General features: G+C 42.5%; 1 protein-coding gene across 4 annotated transcripts; it reads left to right on the top strand.

Annotated features, from left to right (window-relative positions):
• The first annotated feature begins 979 nt into the window (after nt 1-979).
• fut5 (fucosyltransferase 5) lies at nt 980-8,389 on the top strand. 4 transcript variants are annotated; one of them, XM_031899776.1, is made up of 3 exons: nt 980-1,903; nt 5,937-6,040; nt 7,152-8,389. In XM_031899776.1, exons 2-3 carry the CDS (start codon nt 6,018-6,020, stop codon nt 8,206-8,208), a joined length of 1,080 nt encoding a protein of 359 aa, XP_031755636.1. In that variant the 5' UTR covers nt 980-1,903; nt 5,937-6,017; the 3' UTR covers nt 8,209-8,389.
• Nucleotides 8,390-17,041: the final 8,652 nt, after the last annotated feature.

The following is a 17,041-nucleotide window of genomic DNA, read 5'->3' as shown; positions in this document are numbered from 1 at the left end:
TATTACAGAGAAAAGGAAATGATTTAACCATTAAATAAACCCAATAGGGCTGTTCTGCCCCCAATAAGGGGTAATTATATCTTAGTTGGGATCAAGTACAGGTACTGTTTTATTATTACAGAGAAAAGGGAATCATTTAACCATTAAATAAACCCAATAGGGCTGTTCTGCCCCCAATAAGGGGTAATTATATCTTAGTTGGGATCAAGTACAGGTACAGTTTTATTATTACAGAGAAAAGGAAATGATTTAACCATTAAATAAACCCAATAGGGCTGTTCTGCCCCCAATAAGGGGTAATTATATCTTAGTTGGGATCAAGTACAGGTACTGTTTTATTATTACAGAGAAAAGGGAATCATTTAACCATTAAATAAACCCAATAGGGCTGTTCTGCCCCCAATAAGGGGTAATTATATCTTAGTTGGGATCAAGTACAGGTACTGTTTTATTATTACAGAGAAAAGGGAATCATTTAACCATTAAATAAACCCAATAGGACTGTTCTGCCCCAATAAGGGGTAATTATATCTTAGTTGGGATCAAGTACAGGTACTGTTTTATTATTACAGAGAAAAGGAAATGATTTAACCATTAAATAAACCCAATAGGGCTGTTCTGCCCCCAATAAGGGGTAATTATATCTTAGTTGGGATCAAGTAGAAGCTACTGTTTTATTATTACAAAGAAAGAGGAAATCATTAAACCAATTAGAAATATTTGCTTTAAATGGAATCTATGGGAGATGGTCTTCCTGTAATTTGAAGCTTTCTGGTTGCTGGATAAAGGATCCCATGCTTATTTTGGCCCATTTTTACTGCACCCTACATGTCGCCAAATCACTATGGGGCAGATTCTCAAAATGTGAGTTTAGAGCTTAATACATACAACTCACCCACATTCTATTCATTCCTATGGGATTTTTAGAAGTGTATTTATCAATGGGTGAAAGTTTGAACTCACCATTTGATTAATATGCTTCTAAAAATCCCATAGCACTAAACAGAACATGGTGAGGTTTTATGCGAAAAATTCACAGCAACAAAAATTGGCAGAGTGAGGGAAAAGTCACGGTCATGACAAATAAATCACAGTTCAGACCACAACTTATTTGATGTGACCGTGACCATACCTGCTAATTGGTTGCTATGGGTTACAGCTCTCCTGTCCCTGTGCTGACCGTGCGTTTGTGCCACCCTGCCTAAGGTAAAGTTATATTTTAGTGTTTGCCCTATTTAAACAACCAGAGAGAGAGTGGAAGTTAAGCAAGTTTCCCTTGCTGTTTTGTTGCAGTATGTCGCTCACCCCTGAGAATCCTGATATTGCTGCTGAAGCCAGAGCCTGTTTAACCTGCTTTCAAATTTTGATGCAGCAATTTTGATTAGTGTGATTTATTCTTCCCCCCCTGTTGTTATTGCTCGGGTACTTACCCTGGGGTTTTGAGATGCTATGAGGGGATGGCCAGGAAAAGAGAAAATTGTTTCATACTTACCGTAAATTTCTTTTCCTGGCCATCCCCATAGTAGCATCTCCCCAACCCTTTTCTGTTCTAACCATGTGTTTATATTCCAGAAGCTTGTTACTAAGACATGGAGCAGGAAGGGGGAGGAGGCTTTATAGGGCAAATTGGTGTTTTCCTTCTGTCATCACTGTGGGAGGAGGGAATACCCTGGGGTTTTGAGATGCTATTATGGGGATGGCCAGGAAAAGAAAATTACGGTAAGTATGAAATAATTTTCTCTTTTACAGATTAGTGGCTCTTATTACACATCTGAGCTGAACTGAAGTAACACTTTCCAGCTCTCCTGCTGCGCTGCCAGGATAAAGCCATTGGCTTCACTTGCTTGTAGGCCACATAACTGCTCCATCATCAGACATTTGGATCCTCTGGGCTTCTGTCCTGGTTTGTTTTTCCTCTTTCCATGCTTTATATTTAGACTTTGCCCCAAGCAGCATTTAGTCTGCACCCTTTGTTGCTCCTCCTTAGAATACATATACTGTACTTGACCCGTGTCCACCATATAGCCCCCTACCTTATTAACCCTGAGATGGACAAAAACTATAGCTCACATCATGCCCTACTTATCACTGCAAAGACCCAGCTACTAACTGTGATTGGTTCTTTAGACTCACAAATATTTCATTATTAAAATGTACTATTTCTGTTCCTTCACTCTCATAATCTAGACCTGTAGTTCAGCCCCAATGCTCCTCTTGCTTATAAATCTTTGTGGCCCCTTCTACTCTCCATATTGATTATGTCTTTTAATACTACATATTCCATTAGCTTTTGTTTTGCTCAACTATATACTATATCCTATTCTTTTTTCCTATTCTTTCTTTTTTTATTTGCTACTGTTTTTAAATTATCTTCCATCTTCTGCTGCCGCTTTCCTGTTCTCACAAGGTGGGGTCACTGACCCGGCAGCTAAATAAGTCTTGTTCTGTAAGGCTAAAATTCTATTTTTATCTTTTTATTCAAGTCCCCTCCTGTTCATCTTCCAGTCTGTCGCTGAATCCATTACCGGTTGTTAGCGTGTATTGGGCCTTAGCAACCAGAAAGCTGCTAAAATTCAAAGCTGGAGAGCTACTGAACAATAACTTACATATTTTATAATCACACAAAAATACACCATCTAAAACCTGTCAAGATCATGTCGAAGTCAATGGCAGCTGTCCTTTTTTATGACTGGAAGATCTTTCTTTGCTTTGTGACTTTAGTGGGTTTATTTTTTACACTGAAATTTGTGTGACAATGTAAAAAAGTTGTGGTATTTGTGTTTTTTCTGCATATTTTTTTGTTTGTTTAATAAATGACTAAAGGGTCAGACTGTGGGGTGCAGGGCCAACCAGGGCTACTTCCTCAGGGGCCCTGTAGGTGCCCCCACCGGCTGTGTCCCCCACACCCCCTAACCCTCTACAGGGCCCCCGTTGAGTGTCCCTTACCCCCCAGCAGGGTCCCCCCTGGCGTCCTTCCCTGACCGTGCATAAGTTTAACGCGTCAGGAGAGGAACGGTCAGCAGGGGCCCTTTAGGTGCCCCCACTGGCCGTGTCCCCCACACCCCCTAACCCTCTACAGGGCCCCCGTTGAGTGTCCCTTACCCCCCAGCAGGGTCCCCCCTGGCGTCCTTCCCTGACCATGCATAAGTTTAACGCGTCAGGAGAGGAACGGTCAGCAGGGGCCCTTTAGGTGCCCCCACTGGCCGTGTCCCCCACACCCCCTAACCCTCTACAGGGCCCCCGTTGAGTGTCCCTTACCCCCCAGCAGGGTCCCCCCTGGCGTCCTTCCCTGACCGTGCATAAGTTTAACGCGTTAGGGGAGGAACGGTCAGCAGGGGGGCACTGGCACGGGTCTGGGCCGCCGGGACCTAGTCTGACCCTGAATGACTAGACATTTGAGGTTTTCATGCAGATGAGTTTTGTCATGGTTTAAAAAAAACTCTAAAACCACAAAAATCCAAATGTTCGTAAATGCCCCCCTAAATATAAACATCTTATTGGTTGCTATGGGTTACTGGGGCAAATTCTGTGCCTGTTAGCCTGTCTTTACTTTAACCAGTATTTTGACAATAAAGGTCAGGTTAATTCAAATGTACTGTAATATACAGTAGTAATTAATACAAGGGAACATTGCCCTGTATATAAATCACTTGTTCTGACAGTACATAGTAATTAGAGAGTAGCGTCTGTACAGTCAGGCAGCTGAGAGGACAAGGGCGTATTAACATGTATGTAACTGGGCGTAAACTGGGGGAACTGGCTCGTCTGTCTCACTCCGGCTGAGCTTTCAGCCTGCATTTCTGCTCAGATGACACGGAGCTGTATCCTGGTGGGGAAGGTAAAACCTATTCATCTGCTGTACCAGGTTATAGTTGTGTGAGGTTGGGTTTCGGCAGCAGTGGGGTATTAATACGATATTAATACGAAAGTCACAACATTTGCAAGTTGTTGTTACTAAGAGCAGTCAGCGCCTTCCTACATATCCTTAATGTATCCTTACTTCATGTATTTTTTGTCTTCCTGTAATAAAGACAAAAAAGAAAAGGTTGTTCATCTGTAACTTAACTTTTTGTATGATGTAGACATTGCTAGACAACTTGCAATTAGTTTTCTTATATTTTTTGGTTTTTCAGTTATTTAGCTTTTTGTTCAGCAGCTTTCCAGCTTGGAATTTTAACGGCTGTCTGGTTGCTAGGGACTTATTTACAGTAGCAACCAGTCATAAATAAGATAACGGAGTATGAATAGGAGAGGAAGACAAATACGTTTTTGAATGTTCAAGTTCTTGCCTGACGAAGGGGCCTTGGTGCTCTGAAAGCTTGCAATGTATTTTTATTGTTAGCTAATACAGCTATCACTTCTACCAGTGCTGTCCAACTGGTGGCCCGCGACCCCCCTCTGTGTGGCCCCCCACCTGTCTGGCTGCTTTGATGGCTTAACTTTGTGTAAGATTTAAATGGTATCAGTACTGTGATTAACTGCCCCCCCTGCATGGTTCTCACCTCAGATTCAGGCTGTAATTCCTCTGTATTGTTTAAAAATGTAATCCCCTGTGTTGTTCACACCTTTTAATCTCTGCATTGTTCACCCCCTGCAGTGTTCACACCTCAGGCTCATGCTGTAATCACCCACATTGTTCTGCCTGGCCTATGCTGCCTGTGTGTAGGCAGCATAGGGTAGGCAGAGTATGGAACATAGGCAGTATAGGGCAGGGAGAGTATGGCACACACAGGCAGCATAGGGCAGGGAGAGTATGGCACACACAGGCAGCATAGGGCAGGCAGAGTATGGCACACACAGGCAGCATAGGGCAGGGAGAGTATGGCACACACAGGCAGCATAGGGCAGGCAGAGTATGGCACACACAGGCAGCATAGGGCAGGGAGAGTATGGCACACACAGGCAGCATAGGGCAGGGAGAGTATGGCACACACAGGCAGCATAGGGCAGGGAGAGTATGGCACACACAGGCAGCATAGGGCAGGGAGAGTATGGCACACACAGGCAGCATAGGGCAGGGAGAGTATGGCACACACAGGCAGCATAGGGCAGGCAGAGTATGGCACACACAGGCAGCATAGGGCAGGCAGAGTATGGCACATAGGCAGCATAGGGCAGGGAGGGTATGGCACCCAGAGGCAGAATAGGGCAGGCAGAGTATGGCATATAGGCAGCATAGGGCAGGGAGGGTATGGCACCCAGAGGCAGCATAGGGCAGGCAGAGTATGGCACACACAGGCAGCATAGGGCAGGCAGAGTATGGCACATAGGCAGCATAGGGCAGGGAGGGTATGGCACCCAGAGGCAGCATAGGGCAGGCAGAGTATGGCACACACAGGCAGCATAGGGCAGGGAGGGTATGGCACCCAGAGGCAGAATAGGACAGGCAGAGTGCTGCCTGTGTGTGCCATACTCTGCCTACCCTATGCTGCCTGTGGGAGGTGAACCTGGCAGGGGTTTGTTCTGGGAGTTTGTTAGCAGTTGGAAATAGACATTAAATGGTCCCTAAGGTGTGTAATTATATGCTGGGGGTTGCTGTGATACCCACAGGGGAGGAGGAGGCATATGGATTTAAGGGTGTGTTTTAATATGACATAATATAATTCTTTAACATATGAATGATGGTTGATATCCCTGCAGCGACCATTGTGATAAAATGGGTGTGGTTTGAAGTGGGTGTGGTTTAAAATGGGGGAGTGGCCAAAACTAGCTTCCATTAGCGGCCCTCCACCATGTATGCTAGAGAAATTCCGGCCCTCGGCACCGCAGAAGTTGGACAGCACTGACTTCTACAATACTTTGGACTTGTTTTGTATTTGTTATTGTTGCCACTGACTAACACAGAACCACAGTTATTACTTTGTGGCCAAACACTGGAACACTCGCTGTGCAGGATAATTATAATACCGTAAAACTCCTATTTTATGTTTCTTTAGGGAAAATAATTATGTGAATTCTGAAAAAATGTAAATCCAGGAAATATATTATTCATTGGGAGCACAAAACAACGGCGTAAAATGAGGGAACACTCAAAATCAGGGTATGTAAAACTGAGGTTTCACTGTACAACAGTACCCATAGAGTTAAAGGTAAGAAAGATATATCTTGCTAAGGTTACAAAAAAGTATGGTGTTTACATGTAAAAACTATTGTCATGCACTGCTTTTAATATTTACTTCATATAGAGTTGCCACCTGTCTGGTTTTGAGCTGGACAGTCTGACTTTCGGAAGGGTTGTCCGGGTCAAAACCTCCTGCCTGGTTTTACAAATTAGGAAAACTGGGCAGGACTCACTGAGATTGACACAAGGATCAGCCATTCACCTATCACTGCATCATAGCCCTGCCCAGTGACATCACAACCCTGCCTCTTCCCTGTCCCCATGATGTCACAGCCCCACCCACCTCTTCCCCGCCCCCGTGATATCACTGCCCACCCCCTGCCCAGCGACAAATGCCTACCATATGTTGATCTCCTGTAACTTGTGATACCATTAGTGCTCCACCATAGTTCCAATGCACAGGGTCAGACTGGGGGGTGCAGGGCCTACTAGGGATGCTGCCCCAGGGGCCCCCACAGCCCCCACCACCTCCCAGGAGCCCCCCTGCCACCTGGTCAACCGCTCCGGGGGAGGGAGATCAGCCCGGGGGAGCACAGCGGGGATATGGTCTGGGTCCAACCCTACCAGTGCAGTTCTGGAAATGAATAAAGCTGGAATATTTGCTTCAGGCTTAGTGCTCTGTGCAGGGGTCCCTTTTGCTTCCAATAACTTTCACATCATGGCTCCCTCTGACAGGCCAAGTGCTATGTAAAAAGATGGCTCCCTAACAGACGGCAGTCTCACAGAATGTAAAGGGAACCTTGACGTGAAATCACACTAACTCCTGCACAGGCACCGACCTGGGAAACTCCATGGTAAATAACATACACGGTATCAGCCGATTTCACCAACAGCTGCCATGTCTCTGTGCTCCCACCTCAAAATACTCAGGGCTAGATTTGATAGCACAGCTCCCCCATAGCTAGAGCCAGAATAATATCAGTAAAATGCAGTACAGAAGGGTTTAGTGTCCTTTTAGGTATAAATGTTAGTGGTTTTAAGTTCTTAGAATGAAAATGTTTCTTATATATATATTTATTTTTATTCCTAGTGCAATGTGGAGGATCCTAAAATCAGTCAACATCCAAACTGTAATAATTGTCTTCCTCTTAATTCTGCTCATTGGTTCTTGGAAACCAAGTTCCTCTCCATACTCCACCAAGAAAGAAGGCCAGCACTGCCCTGAGCTACCAAGTGTTCCTGTAAAAAATGACCCTGAACTTCTCATACTTATATGGACTTGGCCCTTTGGAGAAACCTTTCCTTTGGACACTTGCCACTCTCTTCATGGAATCTCAGGGTGCAAGCTGACCACTGATAGGAACTTGTATAGCCAGGCAAATGCTTTGATCATCCATCACTTTGATATAATGGAGGACAAAGGGTTATTGCCAAAGGAACCAAGACCTCATCATCAACGATGGGTTTGGTTCAACCTTGAACCCCCTCTTATTATAAAGAATCTCAATATGATGGGCAACCATATAAACATGACCATGACGTACCGGACAGACTCTGATATCCCTCTTCCTTATGGCTGGCTGAAAACATTGAAGGAGCCACCAAGAGTTGACATCCCCAAAAAGTCAAAGTTGGTGGCCTGGGTTGTCAGTAAGTGGTACCCGGGCATAAGGCGCACTCAGTATTATGAGGAGCTTAAGAAGCATATCCACATTGACGTGTATGGAAAAATGCATAAGAAACTGAGCTGGGAAGAATTCTATAGCACCATTGGTCAATATAAATTTTACTTGGCGTTTGAAAATGTCAATCACAAAGACTATATCACTGAGAAGTTATGGGAGAACTCGTTTAATACAGGCGCTGTGCCTATAGTGCTTGGGGCCCCCAGGGAAAACTATGAAAAATTCATACCCCCTGATTCCTTTATTCACGTGGATGATTTCTCAAGTCCTCAGGATCTGGCTGCGTTCCTTCTAGAACTAGACAAAGATGACCACAGATACAGACAGTATTTCAACTGGAGATCCAGTTACGAAGTTGTTAGAAATGTAGGCTGGGACAGCCATTACTGCAAAGCTTGCAAAGTTCTACACCAATCCCAAGGTTATCAGGTTATTCCAGACTTGGCCAAATGGTTCAAATAAAGGACAAATATGCTCAAGAACTGCTAAACCACCATCCCAATAAAAATAGAACTGGGACATGTTCTTATGCATCTGCCGCTTTTACAGGGAAAGTTAATTATAAACTAATAGACCATGTCTTTCATGAAATATGAAGTTAAACGCCTTCTTTTCTATAAATATTGTAACTGTGCTGCCATAATAGGTCAATGCATATGTCTCTCCTCCTATTGCTGTGACAGTAATGGTGTCATGGACAGCAGGGCCCCAACAAATACTAGTTACATTTACCAAAGGCAGGATAATCTGTGTATGATGGGAGTTATTCTTTTTCATAACTAACATAGGCAGTGGCATAACAACTATGCGCTGGGCCCCCCTGCAAAAAAATCTTCAGAGTGGCCAAGCAATCACAGAATCTCCTTCCGCACCAATTGATTGTGCCCCCTGCTCCCTGCCCACTTTCGCCAGAATAGGTAAGAATGTTTGGAAAGGGGGGATTTCTATGACTATAGAGGAAGCAGACCCTGTGGTCCAGGCCCCCCCGTCCCCTAAGCTCCCCATGACCCAGGGTTGTATTAAGGTCCGATGACACAAACTATTTGGCGCCCTTTTGAGGCTTGAGTCTAAGCTGAAACGTTGATTAAACACCATTTTTTTGCTTCATACAAGTCCTGTGAGTGCGGTTTGTTTGTGCTCACTAATTATGTTATCTTAACCATGCACCCAGGCATGGTGCATGGTGTTTAATTCAACGTTTTGGCTTAGACTCAAGCCATCTTCAGGACACACAATTAAAATGTGATCAAGTGATGAAACAGTTTGTGCAAAGCCCTCCCCCAACACTACCTCATTCCCTGATCGTGACATCACTTAATGAGACAACGTAAAAAAAACTGTGTAGAAAGACCTCCCACATGTGCATTGGCAATAGAAATCAAGGGTTCCCTAGCCCTACATAGCTGTGACCGTAACCCACCTAACATAAAAAATAAAAGTGAAAACCAAATTAAAAAGCAAAAGTACCGTACAAGCCTCACACAATTATGAAGGACTTGTAAATCTGCCCAAGGAGGTCAGACCTGTGTAGAAACACATAGGGGAAACTCTCTTGGGCTCAAGAGCCCTTACGCTCATATATTGCCCTTTTGGAAAAATGAACTGCTGCATACGGTACTGAAGCTCCGTACTTATGTGCACCATCATCGCTCACTCCGCACTTCCCAATATTGCCATAGCGACTATCCATCATCTCTCAGACACCTTCTGCCAGAGCTATACTTAACCGCAAGTCACGTTAGGCACATTTACCCATTCCAACCTTTAAACCATAGCTACCTCTGGATCAGGTGCTGCCTCACAGCAGCTACCGTATCCACGGGGCTAAAGTTACAGTGAGTGTTAGGGCACCAGGTAAGCAAGAAGCGACAAGGTGTCAACGAATATTATAGTCACTTATGCGCTAGAGTTTACTCGGCAACCAACGAGGGGAATCTGTGCGCTTAGTAAAATCATTGCAACACTGGACTATTGCAGGGAGCGTGATATTGGGGTACCTGAGCGAGCATCAGAGCAGCAGTTCTGTAGTAACTCCTAGTGCCGGTAACCATATACTCCATATGTGTATTAGCAAGCATCCTAAAGCAAAAAAGGAATAAAAATCAACCTATTAAGGTACAGGGTTTCAGTTGAGATATACCATGAAAAAAGCTACAAAAGGGTAAAGTTGTTAATAAAGCACAACAAATACTCATTAACAAAATGTATCAAATGTAGATAAACAACTGCAGAATCAAAAAGAAACAAGTTTTGGGTATGTTACACAGTGATTATCAATAATAATAATAAGTTGTCTCATTAAGTGACGATCAGGGAATGAGGTTGTTGGGGAGGGCTTTGCACACACTGTTTGGTGCCCTTTTTAGCTATAGATTTCATCACTTGATTACATTGTAATTGTGTGTCCTGAAGACGGCTTGAGTCTAAACCAAAACATTGAATTAAACACCATTTTTTTGCTTCATACAAGTCCTGTGAGTGCGGTTTGTTTGTGCTTACTAATTATGTTATGTTAACCATGCACCCTGGCAGTACCTGGAGTTCTCTGTGTGCACCATTCCTGGACCTATAATATTTATATATACACACATTCCACACATTGAAACTGATTTTTCAAAGATTTTTTTGTGCAAAGGGACACATCAGATGCGGGGTTTGGTGCTATTCTCTAACAGCTACTGAATGGGGAGTTGGAGAAATCAGTGCTATATATTAATAGAAAATGAAATGATCATGATAAAGGCATGTTGTGATAAACAATGCCTGGCTGTAAAGGGGGCACTAGAGAAGTTTTAGATATTATCTGCTTGGGAGAATGGATCATTCCCCCTTGGGTTGAATGTACCAAAAGGAAGCAGTTACCGTTACCGGCTGGTTCCTGAAGGTAACCAAGTACTCTATACATCTGAATCTGATTGCCAGACACGGCTGTGTAAAAACAGCATAAAACATGGTTATTGGGCAGCTTTATAAATCCACCATTTATTTTACACCCTTCTTACAAACTAACTAATTTTACACAGCATGATAAACAGCGTGTAATAAACAGCTGGCCGTACACATGCAGAATTGAGCTGCCAATTGGAACCCTTCAGACCTTGTTGGTTTTCTGCCCTTGTATAGGCCCTCCCTTTCCGTGTCAATTGTTTTTATTGAAAGACATTTAGATATTTCACAAAATAGTGATAAACAAGACAAGGTATTAAATAACAATTTATAACAGTCTACAAATAGTAGCAGTGAAACAAAAGGAAACTTATTGTTTCATAAGTGAATCAAGAAGGCATCTATTTCTCTCTGCATGGAAAAGATAGTAGTTAAGGGTGTTATTTTCAAGGAATGAAGTAAATCAAGTTGCACAGTAGAATTGTACATAAACCTCAGAATCTCTTTTTCAGTTTAGGAGGATCGTCTTTAAATGGGTTGTTCACCTCTGAGTTAATTTTTATTAAGATGTAGAGAGTAATATTCTGAGACAATTTGCAATTGGTCTTCATTTTTAATTATTTGTAGTTTTTTTAATTATTTCAGTTTTTGTTTGGCAGCTCTCCAGCTTGGAGTTTGAGCAGCCATTTGGTTGCTAGGATCCACATTACCTTAGCAACCAGGGTGACGTTTGAATGAAAGAATGAATAGGAGAGGGCCTGAATAGAACAATAAGTAATATAAATTAATAATAACAATTAAACTGTTGCTTTTTCATATAAGTCTGGCAGAGCTAAATGCAGGGAAAGCTTTAGTTTAATTTGAAATATTTTCTGTAAGTATGATGACCCATCAGTGTTTGTAAAATAGGACACACTATAACTTAAATGAATTCAACTGAAATGTTAATCTCTCCAATTTTCACAATCGATACACTTGTCATTTTTAATAGAAGAGATAAGCATTTGAGGAGAGATTTCTTTAAATAAAGACCATTTGCTACATTTTATAAAGGGTGAACATAACGTTTAGTTGGATGTAACAGTAAATTAGTTACGGTAGGTACATTATTCAAAGAAGGTTCTTCGACTATTTTTAGGATGAATTCATAAGAATAGAACCTCCCTGACAGATATCTGGCCAAACAGCAGCCTTTTTATCTGTCTGGCAGGTTTTAAAATCCTGTCATGGAAAGGACCACATCATCTCATTGATGCTGTTCTCTCTCCCCACAGACTGCATTTACTGTCCTTATGATCATTGGCCCCAGTTATCATTAAAATATTGGCTACAGAAGACGGTGCCTGAATGCGACTGGGAAAGCTCAGGGCTGACCAAGTGCTTGGCCTAAACTGAAGGTATTTGTATGCATCAGCCTGTAATGAATTCCTCTGCAAGAGCCAGTAAAATATTAGCCAAGGCCCCCAATCCCCTCTCCCAGGTCCCTCTCTAGCCCTCAGATTCCACTAAAGTCTTCTGCAATCCGACTGGTGATGAATAATTATTGTTGCTAAAAGGTGGCAACCCTATCTGGGTCTAAACTGTGGCTGCCATCTTTCCCTATCCTAATAACGGTAAAGTAACATGGCCCAGGTCCCTCCTGTCCTTCTACTTTACATTGGGTCTCAGCTATCCCAGATATTCTCCTCAGGAGAGAAACTAATAACCAGCAGTGCAGCAGTACTATACTCTCATGGCATATTATAATATCATAACTTGACGAGTGTCATAACTTGTGGGGAGCAGACCCCTCAGCCGAGGACAGGGCCCCCATCAGAATCTTTGGGGCCTTGTACAAGTTATTTATATAGGGCTCCAAATGATCACAAGTGCGCAGTACCAACATTTTGGCCATGCCCCTTGTGTGTGCAATATAAATAGCTGCTGTTACTCTATAATAATAAAGTTCTATTGATTAGTTTATAGGGGGTCAGTGGAGTTTGCCCTAAGCTTAAACCCTACACTCCTTCCTTTCTCTGGTTTGCGCTTTCATTGCTTGATATTAAAGCTATGTAAGTATTTACATGCCACTCGACCCAGACCCTATCTCTGCCTGCCCTCCCTTGTCGCTCCCCCAGAGGGGGCGTGGGGGTCCCTGGGGTAGCAACACTGGTGGGCCTTATACATCCCAGTCCAACCCCGTATGGAGTTGCCTGTTACATATTACTGTACTGCATAGGTCTCCTTTATCCAGCAGCAAATCAACATTCCATGCACAATGATGTTTTCATAAATCCACTTCCTTACAAATATAACAATTAAAAGGCTGCCGTAGTATAATTTCTCTCTGGTTTTAAAGACAAATTTAGCCTAATGAAAGCATATTTAATTCAAAACAATATCCACTCATAACGTATTTTCAGTTATTTGTAAGTAATTGCCACTCAAATCAGTGTGTATGTAAGCTCTTGCGAGCAGGGCCCTCCTCCTAGTGTCTCCGATCTTCATCCAATGTAACTGCAAACCATTTTTGTAAATTGTTTATATCTACATGTTAACCGTTATGTGTTTTGTACCCCTCTATTCTGTAAAGCGCTGCATAAATTGATGGCGCTATATAAGTAATAATTATAAGTGGGGGGGTTAATTTAAAGACACCCCTGGCCGCAAGTGCAAGAGCCAATGTGCACCCCTTAGGGCTCATTTAAAAAAAATCACTTGTGTCTGGCATCTGGCTGAGCTCCACATTTCATGCTGGATAAAGAATCTGGCACAAGGTGAATATAGCTTTTAATGTATTTGAAATAAAAATGACTTTTTAATTAAGTTGTGCAAGTGTCTATGTTATTTTAATTACCTATTTCTGTCACTAGAGGGCCTCTATGCACAATCTTATTCCATTTTTGCACTTTAGAATCACCTGTGGTCGGTGTTTAATTATATATAAATATAGGATGTAAATATATAATTACGATGTACTCAGAGTCATTACATTCTAAAGACAAGGAGTTTATCCATCCCTGCACTGGATAAAGGACACAACTACGTGGATACTATGCATTTATCTCCAAATTTGTGGTATACATATTGACCTGTCCTTGTGGTCTCATATACATATATATATATCATTCAGCTATAAATTTAGGCAATGCTACGCTACCTGTATTGAAACACTTTTTGGATAAAGGCCATACCTCAGTCCAATTAAGATTCATGGTGTTGGAAACTATACCCCCATTGAAAAGGGTTTTTATGTGTTTTTATTAAAAACTTCACAATAAAGAATTAACATTACTCAGACCGACATGCCGGCCAATAATTACAACTTATAACCAAAATTCACCCCCCCAGTCCACTGGCCAAATGTCCCGATGAAGAACCTGACAAATGGACACAAGCAGTCTCAGTTCTGGGAAGAGTCTATAGGGCTGATTCACTAAAGTGCGTTAATTTTTATTGCACGCTTTTTTGCGTTATAATAAACGCGAAAAATTAACGCACAATTCACTATAGTATTACCGTGTGCGTTGTCGCACAAGGCATGCGTTAATTGTGCGCCGAAATAATACTAACGCATGATTCACAAACACTTAGACGCGCTAAATATCGCATTAGTCTGTGCGAAAATTAACACCTACTTGAGGCAGGCGGTAATTATAGAAAAGTACAGTTAATGAGCTTTTGGCAACACAATATGGACTTTGCAGTGGGATTTATTCAAGTCTGTGTTGGCCCTAGAGTGATGCAGCCGCCAGTTTGCAGGGAAATGGGCATTTTCAGTACAGTAATTTTCCGCAAGTATTGGCATATATGGCTAACATGGCGTGTGTTTTTTCGCACGCGGCAACTATTTATACACGGTGCGTTGATTAGCGCTCATTTCGTCAAATACCGCCCGAAAATAGTCTTCGCGACTAAAATAACACAAGCAGTATCTCGCGTAAATTAACGCAAGTATGCTTTTGGTGAATCGTGCGTTAAGACGCGAAAAATTAGACGCAATAAAAATTTTAACGCATGCTATAAATAACACACATTTTAACATACTTTAGTGAATCGGCCCTTATGCCTTTGCCGTGGATTTCCGGAAGAGGACGATGGAAAATCAATACTATTTACATCCTGTTGCTCCCGGTGGTCTAATGGAGCAAAACCCAAAATAGTAAGTTTGGCAGGTCCAGAAAGCTCCAAGTCCCATGTAAGAACACAGTCTAATAACAATGTTAAAACTCCTAGAAAACCTGGGAGAAACATATTGTTACCTGAACTATGGCCCCATGGGGATCCCAGTTGAGAGCACAAATAACCAGAAAAGGGGAGGTGACAGTGGGGAGAAGTTTTGTGGATTAATAAACTCTTAAGAAAGTCATTATATCCTATAAAGATTATGATTTATTTCTTTTTCTTTAGTTTAATATGGTGTATAATTATGATTTTTTTTTTTTGCTTATTAATTAATGTGGGATACTCATTTGCTAATTCTGTGTGGTCACTTCCTGTTTATACTTTTAAATCTAAGTTGCATATCACTGAACTATATATGACTTGATAAAGGGTACATAGCCTGCCCAAAACATCACTGTGCTAATTTTTAGTCACCTGTCCTCAGCCTGCCTTCAGCCTGCATCCTCCCAATCCCACAATTCCCAGCACATGTGATGTCAAAAAGTAAAGTAACCTTGCAGCGCAACGCCAAATCTATGTAGTACAGCTCGAGGTCTAATGCGTTTCATGTCAGCGCACTTCCTGAGAGACCTCCCTCGCTTAGTCAACTGAGGTCTCTGAGGAAGTTCGCTGACATGAAACGCGTTAGGCCTCGCGCTGTACTACATAGATGTACCAATAAAGATTGAATGTTTTTAAGCTGTAACTGTTGTGGCTTCTATAATACCTGGAGTGTGCTGCTGAAGTGTGGATTTCTGACGATCGTGTCTCCCCTTGGCTACGGACTGGGGCAGGAGCGCCCGGGTCAGCAGGATCGGGGCCCGAGGCAAGTTGCACCCTGACCAGAGTATTGAACCGGTGAGCAGTCCAGGGGGGATCCTTAACTATTCATGGAGTATATTGCATGCTAATCCCTAAATTAAGTGCTGTGAACCAATTGATTTATTGTAGGCTGCCAGGAAGGCCCCCCACATGGGCCAGTAAGCTGCCAACTAGAGTGACGTAAAGAATATAATAAACTAGGAATGGTGTTACTAAGCCAGCAGTAGGTATGTTGGCACAAAGCTACACTGTAATTACATTGTAGTTTCTGCCATTATATAATGCCAAATAACACACTGAATAAAGGGCATCCGGGTGTTGCTACATCCTGAAATTTGTAAATCCATATTGTCCCATTAAACTGCAAACAACTAATCATTCCTCATGGGGGCTGGGGGCAACACAGAGGGGAAAGAACACCATTGCTATCATTGGTCAGTTCTTCCCCTCTGTGTCATTGGCCAACATACACTAATAGCAGGCAGACTTGACTGAGAGCTTTGGGGGAAGCAAATACTTTATATCAACTATATTTACTTTGGACTTGGTAAAATATAAAGTATCACATGTAATCCAGGAATTTTTGATCTCCAAGTCTTGGATTGCGTCCATAAAATTATATTGACTTAAAAGACCATTATATTTGCCAATAACCCCAGAAAGCATATTAACTGTGAGACTAGACTGGTATTTTTATTTTTGCTTTGGTTGTCTTATATTTATGTCATACCATTTTGACTTTCAGGCCTCTGCCTGACAGGTTCAGTAACCATAATAATAGGGAGCAGTTTGAGGTCCAGACTGAGGAACTATAAAATGAAATATGTTTAGTCATTATTACTTACTAAGACCAAATGTCTCAGATGGCCTACTAGATGCGGCCATGATGAGTAATGTTAGTGGGAACTGGTTATGGTTGAGGGAATAGGACAGGTCTTGTGGTTGTAGGACTCATGGGTTAAGAGTAATGGCTGAAGGTATGAGGACAAATGCTGAAGGGGGAATTTCTGATGATGCAGGCATATTGGCTGAGTACTGATGGTTGAGAGATACTTAAGATGAGGATTGATGTTATGACATAAGGACACATGTAGGGGGTGGAAGGTCCAATGGCTGAGAGATGAGGCCAATTCTCAAAGGGGGTAGGTATTATAGTTCAGTAGTGATGCTTAAGGGATGAAATAAAATTCTAGAAGAGTAAAGGTCCCCATACACGGGCCAATTCTAGCTGCTGATATTGGTCCCTTAGACCGATTCAGCAGCTTATTGGCCTGTGTATGGGCAACGTTGGACCTGCCCGACTGATATCTGGCCTGAAATCACCCAGATCTCGATCGGGCAGGTTTAAAAATTAGTTGGATTGGGGACCGCATCGGCTCGTTGATGCGATCCCCAAACCGATGGACGCCTATACCCGCCGTTCTAATTCGACCTTGCCAAGCGA

The sequence above is a fragment of the Xenopus tropicalis genome, chromosome 4 (assembly GCF_000004195.4).
Source record: "Xenopus tropicalis strain Nigerian chromosome 4, UCB_Xtro_10.0, whole genome shotgun sequence".
NCBI classification, from domain to species: Eukaryota; Metazoa; Chordata; class Amphibia; order Anura; family Pipidae; genus Xenopus; species Xenopus tropicalis.
The sequence above is the reverse complement of the archived record's forward strand: the minus strand, read 5'-3'. Positions and strand labels throughout refer to the sequence as shown.